This window comes from Ostrinia furnacalis, unplaced genomic scaffold, assembly GCF_004193835.3.
Source record: "Ostrinia furnacalis isolate ACB-3 unplaced genomic scaffold, ASM419383v2 OfSCF1911, whole genome shotgun sequence".
NCBI classification, from domain to species: domain Eukaryota; kingdom Metazoa; phylum Arthropoda; class Insecta; order Lepidoptera; family Crambidae; genus Ostrinia; species Ostrinia furnacalis.
The window spans coordinates 60,432-83,062 of NW_021132150.1; the positions used below are offsets into that span (position 1 = coordinate 60,432).

General features: G+C 37.6%; 3 protein-coding genes across 4 annotated transcripts in view; 2 read left to right on the forward strand and 1 right to left on the reverse strand.

The window, feature by feature from the left end:
- Positions 1–10,222, reverse strand: part of ERR (estrogen-related receptor) — a 54,799-nt gene extending 44,577 nt beyond the window's left edge. The window contains exons 1-2 of one of the 2 annotated variants that reach the window (XM_028306247.1): positions 9,916–10,222; positions 8,733–8,845 (exon numbers count right to left, since the gene is read on the reverse strand). Coding sequence is in view for 1 of the 2 variants with exons in the window: in XM_028306246.1 (XP_028162047.1) it covers positions 1,527–1,553 (27 nt within the window). In the remaining variant the exon portion in view is untranslated. Of the gene's footprint in view, positions 1–1,526; positions 1,700–8,732; positions 8,846–9,915 lie in introns of those variants that run through there. The other variant, XM_028306246.1, reaches the window with a different exon arrangement.
- Positions 10,223–10,667: 445 nt separating this feature from the next.
- On the forward strand, positions 10,668–14,015 carry LOC114354023 (transmembrane emp24 domain-containing protein bai). Its single transcript, XM_028306248.1, has 5 exons — positions 10,668–10,994; positions 11,285–11,405; positions 11,683–11,753; positions 13,196–13,322; positions 13,671–14,015. The coding sequence occupies exons 1-5, from the start codon at positions 10,818–10,820 to the stop codon at positions 13,790–13,792; spliced, it is 618 nt and encodes a 205-aa protein (XP_028162049.1). The 5' UTR covers positions 10,668–10,817; the 3' UTR covers positions 13,793–14,015.
- A 523-nt stretch (positions 14,016–14,538) lies between these two features.
- Positions 14,539–21,188, forward strand: LOC114354014 (submaxillary gland androgen-regulated protein 3A-like). Its single transcript, XM_028306233.1, has 5 exons — positions 14,539–14,551; positions 17,361–17,529; positions 17,924–18,079; positions 19,962–20,080; positions 20,922–21,188. Exons 1-5 carry the CDS (start codon positions 14,539–14,541, stop codon positions 20,963–20,965), a joined length of 501 nt encoding a protein of 166 aa, XP_028162034.1. The 3' UTR covers positions 20,966–21,188.
- Positions 21,189–22,631: the final 1,443 nt, after the last annotated feature.

Genomic DNA, 22,631 nt, shown 5'->3' on the forward strand with positions numbered 1-22,631 from the left:
TCCCCCAAAAAAGAAAGCAAATCGCGAAATATTTCTGAGAACTGTTCAATTTGGGTATATTAAATCTTTATTTCAAAATTATATGGGATGAGTAATGGATAACCATTAGGTTCACAAAGAAGCAAACCGAAACCACTCTAAACCCACTCTGAAGGCAAAGCAATGTTGGCATAAAAATTGCACCATCTTAATCTATTACCGGAACGGTACAAAAAGATAAAATTTTCCATTAATCACGAATTTAGCGACTTATGAAAAATAAATACATTTTTATTTGGTACCGCGATGACATTTTTAATGGCCAAGTTTAGCGTCTAGAAATTAGTCATTAGAATTTAGTCTAAATTCTGTACTGCTGGAGTTGAGGGTAATTACTGTGACGTAATGATAACACTTAAGATATTTTTTCAATCACGTTTCCATCACAAACGTCCGTTTTCAGATTATTTTTTATTGATCGTGAGGTCATCACCAGAGAAAGGGGCAACAAAACATAATGATGAAACATGCAAATTATTTTTAGTACACTGAAAAAACGCGGCCTTGCCAACTAGTGGGCACGTCCGTCATAAGAGTGAAATCAGAAGTGTTCAAATAATGAAGCTAGAAGCCTAGTCAGAACTAGAATTCCTATAAAATAAACTACGTATCTAATCGGCAACGAAATTGAGAAACTCTAAATAGAAAATTAACTTGAAAGCGATAAAAAATGAATGACGATGTTGATGAAGTTAATAACGAAGCTGATAATTAGCAAACCTGAGATTTACGAGATGATGGAAGCGATATTGTGCGTGTCGTAGATACCAAACAACCGTTAGAAGCAGCAACGCTAGAGGCGGTTGTGAGCGCGATCGATCATGGCGCGTTAGGGCAGGTCGGGCACAACGCACGATTTTCACGTGTCGCACCGGCTTATTTTCAGTTTCGGCATTCAATCGAAATAGATTAGAGAATGAATATTTATTTATATTAGAACCGAAAATAAATTTTAAAAACACTTGAAATTTTAACGCGAATTTGGCGATCATTTGTCACTTTTTTGGGTGATCGAAAAAGCAAGTCGTAGACATGATATTTGAAAACTAGAAATTTGAATAATTTATAATAGAATAATATCTTACATTAAAATGCAATAAGCATACATAGTTTGATAAGGAGTATTTGACTTTAACAGCTTCATTTAGAATGGAAAATTGTAGAGCAATGAAAGTGTGTTTTCCGATCATAAACTACAAATTTTGGCAGGAAGACCTCAAAAATAATAAGCGAAACTGGTCAAAACAATAAATTCGATATTATTTATGGCAAAATGATATCATAATTCATTTGGATTTGCATATTTTGCGAGTGAGGAAACTAAAATATTCTGATAAGTTTTGGCAGTCGGCTCGGCACAGTTGATAAAATGTTAGGATAGGTCAAGGCAAAACATTTCACATAAAAAATAGTAATCCAGTAAAATGGCTCCAAATTATTTTTGAGGTGATTCCCGTGATTTTGTATAGAATTGGAAAAATACGAACCACATCCTCCATATCCATCCAATCCATGTCGGCTTGTTGATGTATAATAAGTTGGCTCTAGAATGCCTAGGTCCGCGCGAAAGTACTGCGCTTCGCGACGTTCGGTACACGAGTGCAGCGTCGTGTCGCGTGTGTTGCACCGAAAATTCGTTCCCGCACCACGTTCCCGCGCACCGCACCGCACCCCCGTGCTCGCAAATTTTCGAACTTCGAATCGCGCAACGCCATCTATGGGCGATCCGGCGCCCCTCCCCCGCGGTAGTGGCCTTGAACTTGACTACCACGTCGCCGCGACCCACTTTTGCGGCGCCCTCCTCCCCCGCCCCGCGCGGCGAGCAGTCGCGCATTGTCACGGCCGAACACCTGAATGGAGCTAAGCGCAGAATAAGACACGTTTTCGCGCTACCGTTCCGACTAAACACTCTCGATTTCATTGCGCTATTACATGGCCGGTGGATATTTATGCATGCAACGATATCGGATCGCGCCTGCCGCACATTATTAGCTTGAGGCTCGTTTTCACGATCACGACTACGTATATCGTGACCTCAACATGGATACGTTACTTAAGTGCAACTTTTAAGGCTATGTCTAATGGCGTACTTAACAATGGCGTTCTGCCATGTAAATTACATGATCATTTTTCTAGCTAGAAAAAGAATTATCATTATTTCTAATACTCTATTTATAAGAATTAAATGCCAATAAACAATAAGATAAGTATAATATTTTAGTCAAATATGAACACAAGCAAAACCCAAAATTTCGGGAACACCTCAGGGATCATTTCTCGCCCCAATTTTATGAATAAATCNTATTAATAATATTTTAGTCAAATATGAACAAGCAAAACCCAAAATTTCGGGAACACCTCAGGGATCATTTCTCGCCCCAATTTTATGAATAAATCAATTATTACGTTTCGGTTGTTACTTCTTATTGTATAAAATCTTTACTTGGTTAGCAGCAAAAAAGATAATTTTACTGTTCTTAATTTGTAAGGCGTTGATTTGATGAAATATGCAACCTTTTTTTGGCTGACCCAAAGAACTCAGGTAGACCTTGAAATTGAGGTTGTTTTTCCTCTTATTCGAATTTAGGTACATCCGTAACATTAATTTCAGGTTTTTTTGTGTATGTATTCATATAGGTACACACAAACCATCAATCAAAGAATGCTCCGTGCACAAAAATGGTAAAAATGCACCTTAGGTTCAATTTTTAAGATAAAGAAATCCTTTAGAATATTTGCGTACTAATTGAGAATTTGAAAATTCTTTCAATCACCGGAAATAAACCAATATAGATTCCATCACGGTCATGAGATGATGAGATGTTTTAGGAATTAACTTTTTGTACTTTGTTTGAAATTCAGTAGTATAAACAAAAATGTTTAAAAATCCAAACTATTCAGTCCCGACGCACACAGAACAAAAAGAGTTTAGAAGAGGGCGCTCGGACAACTCTTATCACACATTCTAGCTGGGCTAGGCGGTGGAAGTTCGGGGTGCGATGGTGAGGGACCTTCTCGTGGTGCACCCTGGGCAACGTCCGCGTGGTCTGTTCACGCGGGCGGCTAACTCACCTGCGTGGCAGGTCTCGTCAACTCGGCGGGCCTGTCGGGCAACCCGTCGTAACCCACAATTGAGTGGGCATTTGCCCGAGCCACGATGCAGGGGACATCTTTAAAAACCCCCACAGGTGGGGGCTGGCGGGGCGTTTGCCTGGGCCCATTCTTTGGAGGGCCGCTCTCGGTACTTCTCTGATCAGCAGAGCTGACTGAGCAGCGGCATGGAGCAGACCGTAACCCGCTACGGCGGGCCGGGGGTCCTGTTGTACTAGGGCCGCGAGGAGAAAACCTCTATAAAAAAACAACTGGATGAGAGGATAGGGGGTTCCCTCGAAGCCGGAGAGGCTCGCTAGCCTGAGGCGGAGCTACGGACGAATGTCCAACTTGGACAATAACTGGTGCGGCTCCGTTTCTTTGGGCTCTGATGGAAACCGTCGGGTTTTAGTGGGTAGGCAGGGAGAGTCCCACATAACCCACTGGCCGTCCCCATCGACCAGTGGGTATGCGCAAAGCATTTCCCGACGTAAAAAAAAGGCGGTGGAAGTTTGATAATAACAGTATATTGGGCGCCAGGCGCTCAGAAGTATTTTACTGGCTGTAAACTGGAAATGAAGCCTGGTCAATTTAAAGCTTTTGGCTTTAAATCAAATCACACAGGGTGTTCCTGTTTGAATTTCCGATACTTTACTAATTCTTTGTTCAATTTCATCAACAAAAAAGTATACAAAGAGTTTTGTATCTTATGTTTTGGGAAAAAAACATCTCTTTTTGTGAACTCTACATACTTAATAATACTTTATTGTATTTCCACCTTATTAATTTGATTTATTTATCCAACAATAATAAAATGCCAACACGCGCCGTCTAGCTTGGATCGCAACATATCGAACTTACAACGCCATCTATGATTGATACTTTGAATTCCTTGAAGAAAATGTTACGAGTGGTGCCCGCGAGCATAAGTATGAATAAGGCTATTGTTTTGTGGTAGTTTTAAAGTAGCTCTTTCATATTTCTTATAGATTATTATATTATCAATCAAGAGCTCTTCTTTTTGCTGTGAATATTAAAATGTCCGTATTACCTAGTTAGAAAAAAAAATACAGGTGGATTTCAATACATAGATTGAAATAGTCAAGATCACAGAGAAAAAAATCCACATTGACTTGCTAATACTGTTCCAGATAATTTCATCTACATTTTATGAAAATTAAATTAATCTTCAAATAACATTACAATTATAATATGGTAAAAAGGGCATCTAATACAGTGTGAGTCACGTTAAAGTGTACATATGAAAATAAATGAAACTAGACCTATTTTTCTTTATCGACAAAAAAGAGGGCAAAAAATTTTTTTTATTTTTTTTTTATTTTTTATAGAATTTTTTTTCTTCCAATTACTTATTGTAAAGAAAACGTAATAACTTTTAAACTAAGCGGTATATCCTGATAAAATAAAAACAATAATAATGCTTAATAACAGGCAATACTAAAAAAATACATACAATACACAAAAAATGCCAACAAGTAATAAAAAATGATACTTTTTGAAAAAAATCTGCTTATAAATTCGTGTTTTTTTGGTTATTTGATCAATTTCTCCAAAAAATGCCCCTATAACAGGTGTTTTTTATTGTTGTGTATTATTCTCTATCGTATTACCTTTGTAAAACCAAAAATTGCATGTCTCTATCCCTATCACAACATTTGCTATGATANCAAAATGAAAATGAACAACTGTGAATTTCGCACAACTTACGAGAGAACAAGGCAAATTAAAATGTGGGTTAAAAGAAAAAAGTTGATTTGAATAAACATGTAAAATCTTCCACACTTCGACGAACGGCATTACTTGTTAGTACATTGAGCGAGTTAAATAGTTATCTTTAAGCAAATTAAGTGAATTTTAAAAAACAATTTGTTGATAAATACAGCAGCCTACACGACTTTGAGTTTGCTTTTTCATTTTAGAAATTGTTCTTTGTTATTCACTGAAAACTTGGGAGGCTTTAAAGTTTTTAAAACTGCATCAAAATTATGTCAGTGGGTACTGGNAATAAGGAAATATTTTTAATATGTCAATAAACTGAACAATTTGGAAATTATTTCCAAAAGAAATGTAAATGAACAACAGTGAATTTCGCACAACTTACGAGAGAACAAGGCAAATTAAAATGTAGGTTAAAAGAAAAAAGTTGATTTGAATAAACATGCAAAATCTTCCTCACTTCCACGAACGGCATTACTCTGATAGTACATTAATGGAGTTAAATAGTTTTCTTTAAGCAAATTAAGTGAATTTTAAAAAACAATCTGTTAATAAATACAACAGCCTACACGACTATGAGTTTGTTTTTTCATTTTGGAAATTGTTCTTTGTTATTCACTGTCTAGTTACAGAAAACTTGGAGGCTTTAACATTTTTAAAACTGCATCAAAATTATGTCAGTGGGTACTGGAAAGATTTGGAGTTTACAGATAAGNCTATTTATAAGAATTAAATGCCAATAAACAATAAGATAAGTATAATATTTTAGTCAAATATGAACACAAGCAAAACCCAAAATTTCGGGAACACCTCAGGGATCATTTCTCGCCCCAATTTTATGAATAAATCAATTATTGTTTCGGTTGTTACTTCTATTTGTATAAAATCTTTACTTGGCTGGCAGCAAAAAAGATAATTTTACTGTTCTTAATTTGTAAGGCGTTGATTTGATGAAATATGCAACCTTTTTTTGGCTGACCCAAAGAACTCAGGTAGACCTTGAAATTGAGGTTGTTTTTCCTCTTATTCGAATTTAGGTACATCCGTAACATTAATTTCAGGTTTTTTTTGTGTATGTATTCATATAGGTACACACAAACCATCAATCAAAGAATGCTCCGTAAAATGCACCTTAGGTTCAATTTTTTAAGATAAAGAAATCCTTTAGAATATTTGCGTACTAATTGAGAATTTGAAAATTCTTTCAATCACCGGAAATAAACCAATTGAGATTCCATCATGGCCATGAGATGATGAGATATTTTAGGAATTAACTTTTTGTACTTTGTTTGTAATTCAGTAGCTTTTTCTTTCAAAATCCAAACTATTCAGTCCCGACGCACACAGAACAAAAAGATTTTAGAAGAGGACGCTTAGGCCAACTCTTATCACACATTCTAGCTGGGCTAGGCGGTGGAAGTTCAGGGTGCGATGGTGAGGGACCTCCTCGTGGTGCACCCTGGGCAACGTCCGCGTGGTCTGTTCACGCGGGCGGCTAACCTCTCACCTGCGCGGCAGGTCTCGTCAACTCGGCGGGCCTGTCGGGCAACCCGTAACCCACAATTGAGTGGGCCGGGGGTCGTCGAGGCATTTACCCGGGCCACGATGCAGGGGACATCTTTAAAAACTTCAAGGCATGAGTGAATAGGCACTTACAGGGCAGATATGTACCATCCTAGACTAATCCTGACAGCCCACCTAACATCAGGTGCTATTGTGGTGAAATACCTGCCTTGTTATGCATAAAAAAAATTTAAAAAAAACCCCACAGGTGGGGGGCTGGCGTTTGTCCAGGCCCATTCTTTGGAGGGCCGCTCTCGGTACTTCTCTGATCAGCAGAGCTGACTGAGCAGCGGCATGGAGCAGACCGTAACCCGCTACGGCGGGCCGGGGGTCCTGTTGTACCAGGGCCGCGAGGAGAAAAACTCTATAAAAAACAACTGGAGGAGGGGATAGAGGGTTCCCTCGAAGCCGGAGAGGCTCGCTAGCATGAGGCGGAGCTACGGACGAATGTCCAACTTGGGCTCCGTTTCTTTGGGCTCTGATGGAAACCGTCGGGTTTTAGTGGGTAGGCAGGGAGAGTCCCACATAACCCACTGGCCGTCCCCATCAACCAGTGGGTATGCGCAAAGCATTTCCCGACGTAAAAAAAAAGCAGTGGAAGTTCGATAATAACAGTATATTGGGCGCCAGGTGCTCAGAAGTATTTTACTGGCTGTAAACTGGAAATGAAGCCTGGTCAATTTAAAGCATTTGGCTTTAAATCAAATTACACAGGGTGTTCCTGTTTGAATTTCCGATACTTTACTAATTCTTTGTTCAATTTCATCAACAAAAAAGTATACAAAGAGTTTTGTGCTTTATGTTTTGGAAAAAAAGGTATCTCTCTTTTAAGATAATATAAGTGAATTCTACACACATAATAATATTGTTTTATATGTCCACCTTACTAGCACTGATTTATTTATCCAACAATATGCCAACACGCGCCGTCTAGCTTGGATCACAACATATCGGACTTACAACGCCATCTATGATTGATACTTTGAATTTCTTGAAGGAAAAATGTTACGAGTGGTGCGCGCAAGAATAAGCATGATTATCTATTGTTTTTGGTAGGTTAAGAGTTTAGTATCTCTTATAAATTTCTTATGGATTATTATATTATTAATCAAAAAATCACAGGTGGATTTCAATACTTATTTTCCAGATATTTTCTATCTACTAAATTATAATTTAAATTCTAATTAAATGGGTAGGTATAGACTGAAATAATTAAGACCATAGAGAAAAAATTCCACATCAACTTGCTCCAGTGTTGCCAGAAGGTTACTTTTGTAACCTTTTAGGTTACTTTTGACCTGCATTGGTTACTTTTAGGTTACACTAATGAAAAGGTTACTTTTAGGTGATTTTTCAGAAATTGTAGAATTAACTTTTACAGGTTAATCAGTAAAAAATATTAATAGTGACAATTTAATAATTATGTCATAAACTGCATTTAAACATGAATTAGATTATTATTTGTTAAAAAAATGAGATTTAGCGAATGTTTTTCGATAATAAAACGCAAATCCATAAAATGTTTTTATACGACCGCGACCGGTCACTTTTCGGTCTTCATGGAATGGTTAAAAATTTAGGTAAACGATCAATGATCAATTGTATTCATNCAAAGGTAATACGATAGAGAATAATACAAAACAATAAAAACTACCTGTTATAGGGGCATTTTTTGGAGAAATTTATCAAATAACAAAAAAAACACGAATTTTTAAGCAGATTTTTTTCAAAAAGTAACATTTTTTATTATTTGTTGGCATTTTTTGTGTATTGTATGTATTTTTTTAGTATCGCCTGTTATTTAGCATTATTACTGTTTTTATTTTATCAGGATATACCGCTTAGTTTAAAAGTTATTACGTTTTCTTTACAATAAGTAATTGGAAGAAAAAAAAAATCTATAAAAAATTAAAAAAAAATCTCAAAAAAAATTTTGACCACTTTTTTGTCGATAAAAATAGGTCTAGTTTAATCTATTTTCATATGTACACTTTAACGTGACTCACACTGTATAAATAATGATGCCCCAAAAGTTTATTTTGTGACTAATAGCTCCAGTAAAAGCACAGTAGCTGGATAAGGATTAATAATAAAATTGAACAAAAATATTGTTCATCTTTGTAGAATTATGCATTATGGAAAATAAATAAATAGGTAATTGACACCATTTTGGCTTGAATAATAAGTTTTATGAATTAATTCATTGATCAATCTATGCATTATTTATTGCCGTACAAAACCAATTTTGTTTTGATAGCTCCTTAAAAGTATGTCAATTGGATATCAACTACCCTGTTCCTTACCTCAGTTATCAGATCAAATCGTGGCCCCGGATGATATTGGCTGCCCTTCACATATCACTGCAGACTGGTTCGGATTGTCAGGGTTACTGGTGCTGCACATAGCTGAAATAGGCCTGGAAATGTCAAGTGAAATTGTTAAAAATATGAAAAATACTTGAGGAAACTTTAGTACTGATCATCAAGCTGGGCTGTGGCATCTTGTGATGATTTAATATGTGCCATTCGATGACTGTGCAATTAAATTTCCTGAACAAAACAAATACTCCTTAACTTCATTAATCAAGTTAAAAGAAAAGTTAAGAAAACGATATTTTGTTGCTGAAAGTAATTTATTTATTTATTATAATTAATAAACCAATGTGTAATGATAAAAATAAAATTAAAAAAAATTATAAGTGCCCTGGAAAGGGCCTAAGTCCTGAATAAATGATTTGATTTGAATTTAAGTATTTGTCTAAGTTAAACCGACATTTCAAATACTGTATTGTTTTGTGATACCAGTTGCAAAAAAGGCATCTTTTAGTATTGTGTACCTATATTTTCAAAACTAATTATGATTATTTATAATTTTTAAATAAATTCTGTAATCCAAACAGAAATACAAAGGTAAGAAGTCCTAATAGAAAACAAGAGGTCCTTATAAAATTATTTTTCTGTAGGAATTAAATGTTCATTTCTCTTTTTTGTATGTTTTCTAGTAGACTGCTACCAGTAATTTAACTAGGTACATAGTTACATTTTCAACTCTGTGTTGTTATTTCTGTGTACTGTATACCCACTATGTGAGCACAACAGAGTATTATTTATTTACTGTTGTTATCTATCACCATAGCAAACCATGTTTCTTATCACTAGTTTGATACAGCAAAACTTTGTAATTATATCATTTACAATATTGAACAATCATCACCATCATCATCATCAGAAACAGTTCACTCGCAGATGGAGAAATTTATCAAATAAGTTATTGCTCTCTCGAATGAATAGTGAAGCTCTTTAGCAAGATTGTTATAGCTCAAATACTTAGAATTCAAAGAAAAGCGTAGCGTAATTTGAACTATGCTTTATGGTAATGTTTCTTTCCAAATATTACAAACTTTGAGAACAATAGGACCTTACCACATCCAATGTAAAACTTGTATTATGTAAACATACATAAATTTTGAGAAACTTAAATACTTACACGACAGTTAACCAAGCAACATTTGTAGAATTATTTCAGCCGAATAGTCATGGGTTTCAGCGATTTAACCACAAATAATTCAGTGGAAACAATTATTTCTGGAATTACAAAACCAGGCCAAATGTCAAACTCATAAAATGACCACTAGTTAATTATCTGATGCTGTTACAGGTAGAGTATAATATGACAGACTTGATAAGTTAAATTTAATTAATATAAACTTGTAAAACTAAGTTACTGTTTATATTTATAAAATTTCAAGTTCCTGATTAGCTGGATCCTGATTTTTAGGTTATAAAATTGTTATTTTTCTTCTTTTTTTGTCATTGTCTATGCTGTGATCGTACATTTTTACGGCTTTGGACTTAGTCAATACGGCCTTTTTCTTTATTTACTTTCATCATCATCTTTTCTTCATCATCATCATCACTCTCCAGGGAGTAATGTTATCTATGAAAAGTTAACACCAATACATTACAAAACTACCCAAATCAACCATCGCAGTTAGGTTTTGCTATGTGTGCTTAAGTTCTCACCTGAAAATAATTATGGATAACCAGTGAAACACGACAATTTGCAATCTTTCTGATTTTAAGTGCCACTGTAGCAGTGGTCTGCTGCTCTACAATTTAGATCTGGGTTCTGTCTGCTGGATCTGCAACCCAGTCTCATCTGTGCTGCAATGCCTGCAATCTGTAGCTTCATGGCTGCAACCAGCGATATTCATAACTTTTTTTTTTCTGGCAATTTTTATCTTTCCACTCACGCCCGGATTCGTTGACGTTTCTCTTTTCGGGCCAACTCATCGGTCTTTTGACACAGAAATATGTTTATTTTCAGTTCTGTATGTTATGAATTCTGACTTATTTAGTGCTCGATAAGTAATAGTATTAGTTAATAAAATGGACGTGTACTCTCTGATACTTTTTCTAAGTGTGCTCTGGCATGGAAGTGAAGCAATCATGTGGAGCCTCGCTCCCAACACACAGAAGTGTCTGAAGGAGGAATTACACGCAAAAGTTCTCGTGGCAGGCGAATATGAGGTTACAGAAGTTGCCGGGCAGCAAGTCGACTACATTGTAAGTTAAACAGGCTCGAAACAAAACGGAGATATGCACCCTGTTTTTTACACACAAATGGACTGTTTCTATGAAAATGAGCAGCCGGCTTCGAAGCTCCATCGCTTAGGATCAATGATCTTTTGAGTTAGAGAAAGCCAAAAGAACTATTTCCACAAACTTATCAATTTGTAAGAAAATACTTGTGATAGTTGATAGGTTATATCCCAAATAAGCTATTTAGAACCTCATTACATCATGGAATTAACTGAATACATTTAACTTATCGTGTAATATCTTTCCTTTTGCAGATTCGAGATTCAAAAGGCCACATACTATCACAGAAAGACACAATAACTAAAGGAAAATTCTCATTTGTCACAGAGACCTACGACACGTTTGAGGTCTGCTTCAAATCTAAAGTACCACCAGGTAAGACCTAGACTGAATGAAAAAAAAAGTTCATAAACAAACTTATTTTTTGTACAAGTTTTATATTGAAATTGTCCTGCTGATAATGCTATTAAAACTGTTCTTCTGTATCTTCATTACATATTATTTAAGTGTTGGTATTTTCATTGACAAGTAATTATTATAACCTTTTAGTTTTTACTTTTAAAGGTAGTGAATGAAGGACCTAGATTTCCTGAGAAAAAACTTATTTGAGAAAGTCTTATGAAATGTTAATAAAAATTTGTTTACCTTACAGAACGCCGTGGTGTCTCTCAAGATGTCACTCTTGATATCAAAATTGGAATTGAAGCCAAAAACTATGAAGGAGTAAGTTCTTACCTAGATTTTGACCTTAGTTATTTCTCTCTTTATTTTTATTATTTTGGCCAACCATAATTTCTGCAACATTTATCTATTTACTGTATTGTTACAGTAACTTTTAATTTCTGCTTAGTGTAACAAATAAGTAACATAATTCAACATATAAATAAAGTTGTATTTTCAGTCTTGCATATTTCTTCATTTTTTAATGGCCAAGGCTTAATGCTTTTATATTCATGTTTGCTAATTTATTTTCTTTGTCAATGGTTCATCTCTGTCAAACTGCAAATGCCAGAACTCTTGGGTAGTAAGTTTTATAAAAGCAATAGTTACTAACAGAGTGGTTTGCTCCTGTAACTGAATTCACTCACACACTACCAAATGTACTGATATTTATTTTTATTGCACATAATCACCATTTTAACCTACCATTCCATTATAAATCTTTGGATAATTTCAGACAGCACCAGCTAGCCCCAAAGTAAGAAACTTATATGCTTGTGTTAAGCTTCAACCACACCACACCAACGCGTGCAGACACATCACATGGCGACCTGCACGCGTTGGTGTGGCTGAAGCATTAAGGGTGCTAGTCTGCTAGCTAATAATAATTTAATAGTGCTAGCTAATAGTGCTATAAGATGTGGATGTAGCCACAAGGCTAGGAATATAACTTACAAACTGCTATGAAGTTGATTAACAAGCATAACAGCAGGGCTACTCTTTGATATTTGGAGTGTTTCAGATACTTCACAGCACTAAAGCCTGGTCCGTGAGCACGTAGAATTTTGTCTAATGACCCCAAGCTACCCATCCTTATCGCTCGCGCGTAATTATATTGCTGTCGCGACTGTGCGACGGGCGCCCGCAGTGAGTGTGCGAGCGCGATAGCAACATAATTACGCGCGAGCGATAAGGATGGGTAGCTTGGGGTCATTGGACAAAACTCTACGTGCTCACGGACCAGGCTTTAACTGATATTATTGTCCTAAATTGGTGGTAGTGCTATAGTTGACATTCAAATACCTTTATTAGACAAATAAAGAATTTGTATATGGAATGGCGTCAAGGAATAGATCTGCTAGAATCTAGATTAATTCTAGTAAATGAGTTCACTAAAATCAAGGTTTCTTGTGTTATTTATTGAGATTTGTGTGTATTGACTGATTGCTATGGAGTTATTTGATTGAATTTTACTTTGCTATGTTTTACGTCCCTGTTATTTCCACTCCTTGTGTATTATTGTAATTATGTACTTGTTATTGTGAGCACTCAACAATATAATGCTTCAACCAAATCAGTGCGTGCATATTGCCATAGCCGGCGCAATCACGCGCTGGTGTAGTTGAAGCTAAACAAATCACTAATGTCATTTGTTATTTTATAACAGAATCTTTGAATTTTAGAACAATTTTATGCAAGCTCTAACAATATTTTGGTCCATACAGATTGCTGAAGCAGCGAAGTTGAAACCTATGGAGCTTGAGTTGAAAAGACTGGAAGACCTCTCAGAAGCCATTGTGCAGGACTTCACTCTGATGAGGAAGGCAGAAGAGGAAATGAGAGACACAAATGGTAAATCCAGATTAATATGATAAGTTTTTTTTGGCTGCATGTATTCAAGTTACTGCAAAAAAAATTATATCTTTTATAAGTATTCTGATCTCGTATTTCATTTAAAATAGCTCAGATTCGTATGCGAGTTCGATTGCTAACAACACCTCAAAAATGTTAGTTCTGAGGTTTCCTTGTATGACACGAAATATGAACGATTTTCGCAGTGCAATGTTCACTAGGTTTCATAGGTCTTAATCTAGTCTTAGGCGATAATCTATGAATATCCTTGCATGGTTACAACAATCTGCTTATCAAAGTGCAGACAAAAACGTCTAATTAACAGTATCTTTTGTCATTCTCTTTCAGAGTCCACCAACAACCGTGTCTTATTCTTCAGCATATTCTCAATGGTCTGTCTCCTTGGACTGGCCACGTGGCAAGTACTCTACCTTCGCCGGTACTTCAAGGCTAAAAAACTTATTGAATAGCAGAATAAGACTAGTGTGAACCGCTGGTAGAGTTACATGTGACGCAATACGATCAAACGATCACCTGTATAAATAGAGATTGAAACGCACTCGAAATTATACTCTCACAAGGGATTTAGTCATATCGTCAGTTGAATCATCACATTGAAACAGTATTTTAATCCCTTCACATAAATATATTGTACATTTTCATTATTTACTGTTAAAATTAAATAAGTACATCTACTTAGCACCAAAATCATATGTGACTCTATTTGCGTTTATAGATCTTCATTTTCTTTATATTTTATTATAAAAGAATAAATTTTGAATAAATTAAAGATTTCTTATTTAATTTTGTTGTATATGAGTTCTGTTTGAGGATGTAAAAAATGTTTAAAATATTATTTAGTTGTTTCATTAGAGTTCACAATTTCGGCCCTATGAGAATAATGATAAGGCTCAGTTTCCACTAAATCGAAAAGAAGATAATCACCTAGCCGTTCAGCCAGAGTAAATACAAATGAGTTATCTTCATATGCGGCCAACACGTATGCGGCGCGCACGCACACACTGACAAAATTTAGCGGGGAGCCAGTCGTAGGTGCGCCGAATTTTGTCACTGTGTGCGTGCGCGCCGCATACGTATATTAGCGCGCTCACATACAAACCGCGCCCGTGCATTTCTATGAAGATGACCTAATCGTTTGTATTTACTCTGGTTCAGCTTCCTCTCTCTTTGGTGTAAATCGGGCCTAAATTTCAAGATGGCGACTATTGGTCTTGTGTAGGGTAGGTCTTAGCTTGATGCATCAGCTGTCGTCCGTGTCGATTCTACATAAACTATATACGTTGGAATCTGCGCAGTAACGGCGTAAGGGGGGGGGGGGGCGGTCCGCCCCGGGTGCCAAGCATTAGGGGGTGACACAAGACGCGCAGATTAGTTTGATATAGATCGTTTCATCCACGAAAACGCGCCCCACCATTCTCCGCTAATGTTTGAGTGTTTACCGGTACCGTTATTATCCATGAGTGCACACGCAAACTACAATAAAGACGCTCGGATTGCTCGGATCAAACTCCCCGCACCCCGCACTTCCATCGACCAAAAATTGGTAGGGCGCGTCTTCGTGGATGAAACGATCTATAGGGATTTTATGTCCCATTCAGAACACGAAACGAATAAAAAACAAGAAATAAAATTAAATAGATATTTTATTTTCGGGGTTCGAACAATTAAATTAAATTTTACTATCGCCTCCAAGGGCCAAAAAGTAGAATACTTGTTTACAATAAAATTGTGTGACCTTAAGTTTCTTTTGCGTACATTGCTTTGGCTATCCNCCTCTATGCCAGGGTTTTTATGTTCCTGGTCAGGCTATAATTTTGATAACAATTTAGAGAAGCATTATTCAGGGTTACATAACAAAAAAAAATTTATAAAAAGTGAAGATTTGTGGCAACACGAGTAAAAAGACCGTCACCGGGAGTAGAATTTTTTGTTTTTTTTTAAATGCCTATTATTTTGACAAAATGCCACATAGATTTTTTTTTTTTTTTTGATAACCAGCATAACTTGCCTCAACACCCAGTTCCGGCTTGACGTTACATTACGGGACACCTTGTATATGTACTTCGCTTTGCATACCTGCGCTCGGCCGTCGCGCTAGGGTTGTCTTGTTATGTGTTGCGTTTAATTTATTTATGATAGAACAATGTTAATATTATGGAAGAAAGACAATAACAGATATCCACGTACAGTCCTATCAACTTAAGCTGAGAATTGCATTTGTGTGAGTGATCGCCAAAAGTACAGTTAGTAAAACACATACAAATAAAATTAATGTTTTATTAAAAGGAAGTCTATAAAATACTTGCTACCAATTGGGCCGATGTAACGACACTGACACATCCTTTTAAATAAATAAATAAATAAAAACAGGTCCTCGCTCAGCATATGCCAAGGCACGAAGTACCTCGACGCTGATATTCTGCGAGCACCGTTTATAGAGAGTGCGTCCAGCCAGCCTTACAAAATACAACAAAAAGACAAACTTTATAAAATTACAAAATAAAAACAGACTAAAAACTTTTCGTTCACACCTTTAAAATACGTATTCAATTTGCATAAAATTTCTTTCACTTGGCTGCTTAATGAATTTCGTACAAGAAATTCACTTACAGTAGGAGCCATTTCACTAATATTTGGAATACAATTACATAAAATTACACGTATCTGCTACCAGTACCGGGGGTGAAGTGAAGTATGTGAGCGGCAAGGAAGCGGTGCGTGGCGGACGCGCCGCGCTTCAGGCCGCTTGCTATAAATAAACCAGTTTAAACCATGCGCGGGACGCGCCGCGCTTCAAGCCGATTGCCACTCTAAACTATCGGTGTGCACTCACACAAATGCAATTCTCAGCTTAAGTTGAGAGGACTGTATAATTATCTAGTTATGTTTAGGACGTTATTATAGTACAAGTTTGCAAACAAATACACAAGAAGTAGTATGTAGTTAGGTGGTTGACACAATTTTATACCTAAAACCTCTTTAAAACACTTCGATATTCCTAATGATTAAGTTGGCTTTCAATTTGTCAACGTTAAACGAACTATTGAAATACAAATAAATAACTTTCTTACCTCCCGGAATCAGCTGGTAGTTTAAAAAACGAAAATTCAGTATTTAATGTTGAGTGTAAGCAACCTACTACTTAACAAATGTTATAATACCCCTTTTTGTTGTTCACTCATTTTCGCACAAACAAAATAATTTCACAAACGCGTGAGCAGCGTCACTCAAGCGAACGTTAAGTCGCGGCTCGTATTCGTCCAAGACAGTCCCGATAACGCGTGCGTGAGCAGTGTCTATGTGTGCGGGGCTCGAGCGCGCTTAGTATGGAGTTTACCTTCTGTTATATTTTGTGGTTTCGGACTTTCTTGCCCTGGTTCGACCTACGAACTACTGGAAAAGTAGCCAATCAATGTCGCCAAACTGAAGGTAATTGGGTTCTGTATCAGCGCTTGCAACAGTTGGCGCCACAGCCGAGTAAAGTCCTATAGCCTTGATCACACGTACCGAGTAAACGGGCGAGACAGTACTCTCGGCCGAGTACTCGGTGCGTATGAACATAGCGCCGAGTGATCGGCCGAGCAAAGCGGCTAGACAGTAGCTCGACTCCCGTTCTACTTCCTAAGCCGAGTGTCCACCCTCCCGCTTCCCCGCACTGTCTCGCTCGCTCGCTCGGCAGGTCTGAACGTGCACTGGCTCGCCACTCGTCCAAATGATTGACGTCAAAAATATCAACCGAATTGAGAGCCTCCTCCTTTTGTTGCACTGAACTGACTGTGCTAATTTCAGAACCCGTGTGAACAGCTACTCGTTTACATCACTGTCTCGACCGAGTAAACATTTTACTGTCTCGCCCGATTACTCGGTACGTGTGATCAAGGTTTATCACCTAGCTAAGACAGTAGTAGTGCCAGCTAGTGATGGAAAATGTACCTCATTTCGCCCTTTTGATTACTGGTGTCACTAACCAATCCTGTGTCTGTTTATCAATCCTAAATCTAAACCTGTCTTTTCCAGAAGTAGCGTCACCGCTAGACGCCACGGACAACGCGGTGCCGCCGCTGCCGCCGCTAGCGTTCCTGCCGCCGCCGCTCCTGCCGCCGCTGCCGCGCGCGCCGCCGCCGCTGCTGCCGCCGCTGCCGCGCCCGCCGCCGCTGGGCCGGCTGCCCTCACCACACCCGCCGAGGTAACGAGCTGGGCTAGGTAGGATCCACACATACAAACAAGGGACAAATGTATTGGATGAAATGGATTTACTCTTGCAAAATCAATAGAATGCCCACATAAGTTATCGTGGCGCGCATCCTAGGGCTACTGGCAAGTGCGATCTTACTTGAAGATGAAAGGTTCAGAATGATTGAACACCGTGAACTGTCATTAAGTGTCATTACATGTTGTTGTAGTTGTCTGTGAAACAGACAGCGGAGATATATTTTAGGATTTCCTTAGAGTACGGAACCTTAGGAATAAGTAAGTGACTGAATTTTATCCATAGTCTTATGTCTGCCCATGGGCCTGTAGACATTCTGAGTGAAAACTGAAATAATAATTAGTAATAACAAATTGCATTTATGTAACAGATACGGCGACAGGCGTTACTCGCCCGACAGTAGATACTCGCCAGAGAGCAGATACTCGCCCGAGACAGTGCGCTACTCGCCCGACAGCCGCTACTCGCCGCGCTCGAGGCGCTCGCCCTACTCGCCGCGCTCGCGGAGACGCTCCAGCAGAGACAGGTGAGAGCTGTTGTACACTAGAATGTTCTGTAGTGTACCACTACTCGCCCGAAGGCAGACACTCGCCCGAGACAGTGCGCTACTCGCCCGACAGCCGCTACTCGCCGCGCTCGCGGAGACGCTCCAGCAGAGACAGGTGAGAGCTGTTGTACACTAGAATGTTCTGTAGTGTACCACTACTCGCCCGAAGGCAGATACTTGCCCGAGATAGTGCGCTACTCGCCCGACACGTCAAGGTACTATTTGAAATATTTGACGCTGACTGTACTTGAAGAGCTACGGGGTATCTTTTTTGGACATTCATAAGTGCCAAATCTTTTTATTTCGTCATTTGTTTCATCTTCGAAGTCAAATTCAAAACGTTTATTGCATGGCTTGTCATGCAATAAATGTCATTTAAATAAATTTATGTCATGTAAAGTTTGGTGTAGTGGTTCGAAACGGATTACTATTCCGGAGGTAGCGGGATCGATTCCCGCATTCAGTACAAACATTTGTGTGCATGAACATATTTGTTTGTATTGGACTGGGTGTTTTCTATGTATAATATGTATGTATGTATTTACAAAAAAAAATAGTATTTAAGTATATTTATATCCGTTGTCTAGTACCCATAGTAAAAGCTTTGCTTAGTTTGGGACTAGAAGCGCAGTGTAAAATGTCTAAAAATATTTATTTATTTATATCTATCAATATCGTGTCAGGTACTCGGACGGGCGCGGGTCGCGCTCGCGCAACGGGCCGGCCGACACGGAGACGGAGTACAACTCCGACAGTCCCACGCGCGAGCCGCGCCGCCGCCGCCGTTNCGCTACTCGCCGCGCTCGCGGAGACGCTCCAGCAGAGACAGGTGAGAGCTGTTGTACACTAGACTGTTCTATAGTGTACCATTACTCGCCCGAAGGCTGATGCTCGCCCGAGACAGTGCGCTACTCGCCCGACAGCCGCTACTCGCCGCGCTCGAGGCGCTCGCCCGACAGCCAACTCAGTCAGTGTCTGAGTTATGAAATCGGCACGGGAGGGGGTATTTTTGAGACGTCAAAAGCCAACGAGACTTCAGATCTGTATGCTCTGTCATGTCATAATATGTCAATGTCACCTCTCCCGTGCCGCTTCCATACCTCAGGCACTGACTCAGCTAGGCACTATATTTACAGAATCCACTTTGGCGATCGGCGCTACTTTTCCGATTGAATGCACTACACGCCTGAAAATCGCAATCGAGACAGTCGGAGAGTGTTTTATTAATTTTAAAACAAAGTATTTTTTTCTTTAAATAAAAAGACATGTAAATAAAGGGGTTTTATTTAGCTAGTGGAACCCTAAGTGGCCACATGAGACCGCGGTAACAATCTATTTCTATTGTGTCACGATTCACTGGTACGCTGACGCGTCAAATTGTTTATGACACCCAAAGTAGACAATAAGTTCGCAACACGTCTTTGTAACAATTTTCTAATTGTAAGGTTCAATTTTAATTATTTGACGCTGACTGTACTTGAAGAGCTACGGGCTATCTTTTTCGGACATTCATAAGTGCCAAGTGGAGGCCGCGTACCGGAAAACGCAGCGTGGGACGTCCACCCACAAGGTGGACCGACGACATAATTAAGGTAGCAGGAAAGCGCTGGACGCAAGCCGCTACCAACCGGGTAACATGGAAAGCATTGGGGGAGGCCTATGTTCAGCAGTGGACGTCCTATGGCTGAGATGATGATGAAGTGCCAAATCTTTTTAAAAATAAAAATAAAAATAAAATAAAATAAAAAATGTATGCGAGAATAAAGATATGAGGGCTTAAGAAATAATTATACACTTTGAAACAATTATAGACTTTGAAGGAGAAAAAAAAAATTTTATTCGTCATTCGTTTCATCGTCAGGTACTCGGACGGGCGCGGGTCGCGGTCGCGCAACGGGCCGGCCGACACGGAGACGGAGTACAACTCCGACAGTCCCACGCGCGAGCCGCGCCGCCGCCGCCGTTACTCCAGGCATGATGGTACGTACGGTAATAAGATATCTGTGTGCCTACCATGAGTTTACGTTAGGTGAGCTCGCTAGCGAATACGTCAAATAATTCTATGAAGATTTTATTTCTTGAAAGTAGCCGCTAGGGGCGCTGCACAATATGTCATACATTTAAATGTAATTTTTTTACGCAGTCGCTAGCGAGCACACCTAACGTAAACTCATGGTAGGCACACTGTTTTAAAACTCTTATAGAAACTCAAAACTCTATAAAACTCATTTATTTTTGCAAATAGGCTTTTAAAAAGCACTTTTACACGTCCCAATATTAACCCTACCACTGCTTCGGAACAAGGGCCAGTGCTGAGAAGAAGCAGCGCAAGAAACTCAGTCACTTTTTGTTTATTTTACCCCTAGTGTTAGGCCCTTCGTTATGAGGCTACAAAAATCTTTAATACTCGACGATTGTGATCTCTAGAAGCTTATTTACACGTATTGAGTAGATAATTAGCTATTTAACTTAATTTACTGGGTAGGATGGTGGGCGGGGCTTGTCATTTGACACGTTTTGACAAGCAGTTTGAACTTTGACCTTTAAATCTTTTGTAGTAAAGGTCAAAACCAATTTGGCTTTTTGTGGATGGTTCAACCATTTTGAAAAAAAATATTACTCACTACGTTATCATTTTAACACTGCATGTTCTAGTGAGTACAAGTCTAATCTAACCCTCTGAGTAAATAAAGACAAAAACACATTACCAAAAAGCTAACCCAAAATCCTACTAATCATAAAACTATCGAAAAAACTCGTTTTAATTTCAAATCTAACCACCAAAAAAAAGTACTGTCCAACACTTAATTTTCGTTTTCAGGTCCAAGCTCAGGGTCGGGATGCTCATCGGAATCGGATAAATGAGAATCATAGTGTTCGTTAGGTTACTGTAATGATCTAATATTGTTGAGGCCAAAACTAAACTCGCTGGCGGGCGATTAGCTGGTAACGAGACGTTAACAATCACAACGGAATTGGTAACAGTAGACGACTGCTTTAAAACACTGTTATTATAAATAGAAGCACTAGAAACAAATTAAGCAGAGCAGAGAAATATGTAAGCTGCAGCTCAGAAATAAATGAATTAGCAAAATGAGACTGTATTTTGTATGTTTCCGTCGTTATAAATCTTGCCATTCATTTTCTTTTTTACTCATCTCATACGATCAAATCGGAATTCAGGTGATTTATTTCGTAAATACTACCTGTATTCATCATTTTATGGGTTGCTTATAACTTGCTAATACTTCAATAATATTGGGTAAAAATAAAACAGATAACTATCCTAACATTTTGTCTCTCTGCGCGTGTCATCAATTCATCATATTAATATCTAATATTTACGGTGGCATTTGTTTTGCTTTTAATTCCATCGCATACATTTTCCTCAAAATCCATCAAATAAATTGTATTGGGTATAGTATAAATAAGATCAAAATTGTTATGTAATCAAATCACCAAAAATTATTGATCTTTAATGATAAGCTAATTCGCATTTAATTTTACTTTAATCAAAAGTTTTAGATATCAAACTATAAAGAAAAAACATGATTTGTTAAATAAAAACGAAATCATTCGTGCAGTCAATCCATTACACTTTAAACTGTATTTACTAATGTTTGTTTATAGTATAATATTTCAACTTCACGGTAATTAATTTTATAATATGAAATAAACTCTAATACTATTTATAAATAATAATGAGAATAAACTACTCTCTTCGTGTATAGTTTGCTCCAAACGAATTTGGATTAAAGCATTATTAGAAATCATCAATTTACAAGATACCTTTGCTTTCCATAAGAGAAAATTAAAGAATTGAATATTTATGTATAAATAATTACCACAAAAATAATTTTATTAACTAGCTATGAACGATGAACGTTACTTGCTGCACATGTGGTTCTCTCGCCACGAGTTGAATCCCACGCTCAGATTTGCCTAATCGAGTTATAATGATAAGTATCAATAAACAAATATCTCCCACCTTCCCTTGACTAAACATATTATAAGCAAGGAGGATTCATATGAATTGAAAGTGAAATTCCATTCAAAATTTAAAAGCGCCAGATTGTTTGAAGCAAGCTAAATCCCATGAAAATAATAAGAAACTACAAATATTGGTGATAGTCTTCCATTATACATAACACTGTGTTCGGTCAGTGAATTGTTATATCATCGAAAATAGTTTATTACCGCACGTTAATTGGTACGATTAAACCAGTCAATAGTAAAAGTATTGTGCTACATAGTAAATAAATAGTTAATTCCATTGTTAAATAAGTTATTTGATATATTTAATGAAAATTGTACTTATGGCCACCTTAATTATAATTCCGATGTTAAGCTAAATGCCATCCAGTTAGCAATAAATAGCAATACGTTTCACAGCTCATCGACTGCAATCTTTAATTTATTGAATATTGTTATTAGTCACTTAAATGTATTATATTAGATACGATTTTAAATAAATAATTTTATCTATTCATAAACTATGTATTTTCATTCATCAACCACTCCGCAGTAAAAC

Bases quoted from the DNA above. Each gene is read 5' to 3' on its own strand.
- LOC114354023 (XM_028306248.1), top strand. From the start codon at position 10,818: ATGGACGTGTACTCTCTGATACTTTTTCTAAGTGTGCTCTGGCATGGA. The intron at 11,754-13,195 runs GTAAGTTCTTAC...TGGTCCATACAG, and splicing joins AAGCCAAAAACTATGAAGGA to ATTGCTGAAGCAGCGAAGTT. The intron at 13,323-13,670 runs GTAAATCCAGAT...ATTCTCTTTCAG, and splicing joins GGAAATGAGAGACACAAATG to AGTCCACCAACAACCGTGTC.
- LOC114354014 (XM_028306233.1), top strand. The intron at 17,530-17,923 runs GTAACGAGCTGG...TTTATGTAACAG, and splicing joins CCCTCACCACACCCGCCGAG to ATACGGCGACAGGCGTTACT. The intron at 18,080-19,961 runs GTGAGAGCTGTT...TTTCATCGTCAG, and splicing joins AGACGCTCCAGCAGAGACAG to GTACTCGGACGGGCGCGGGT.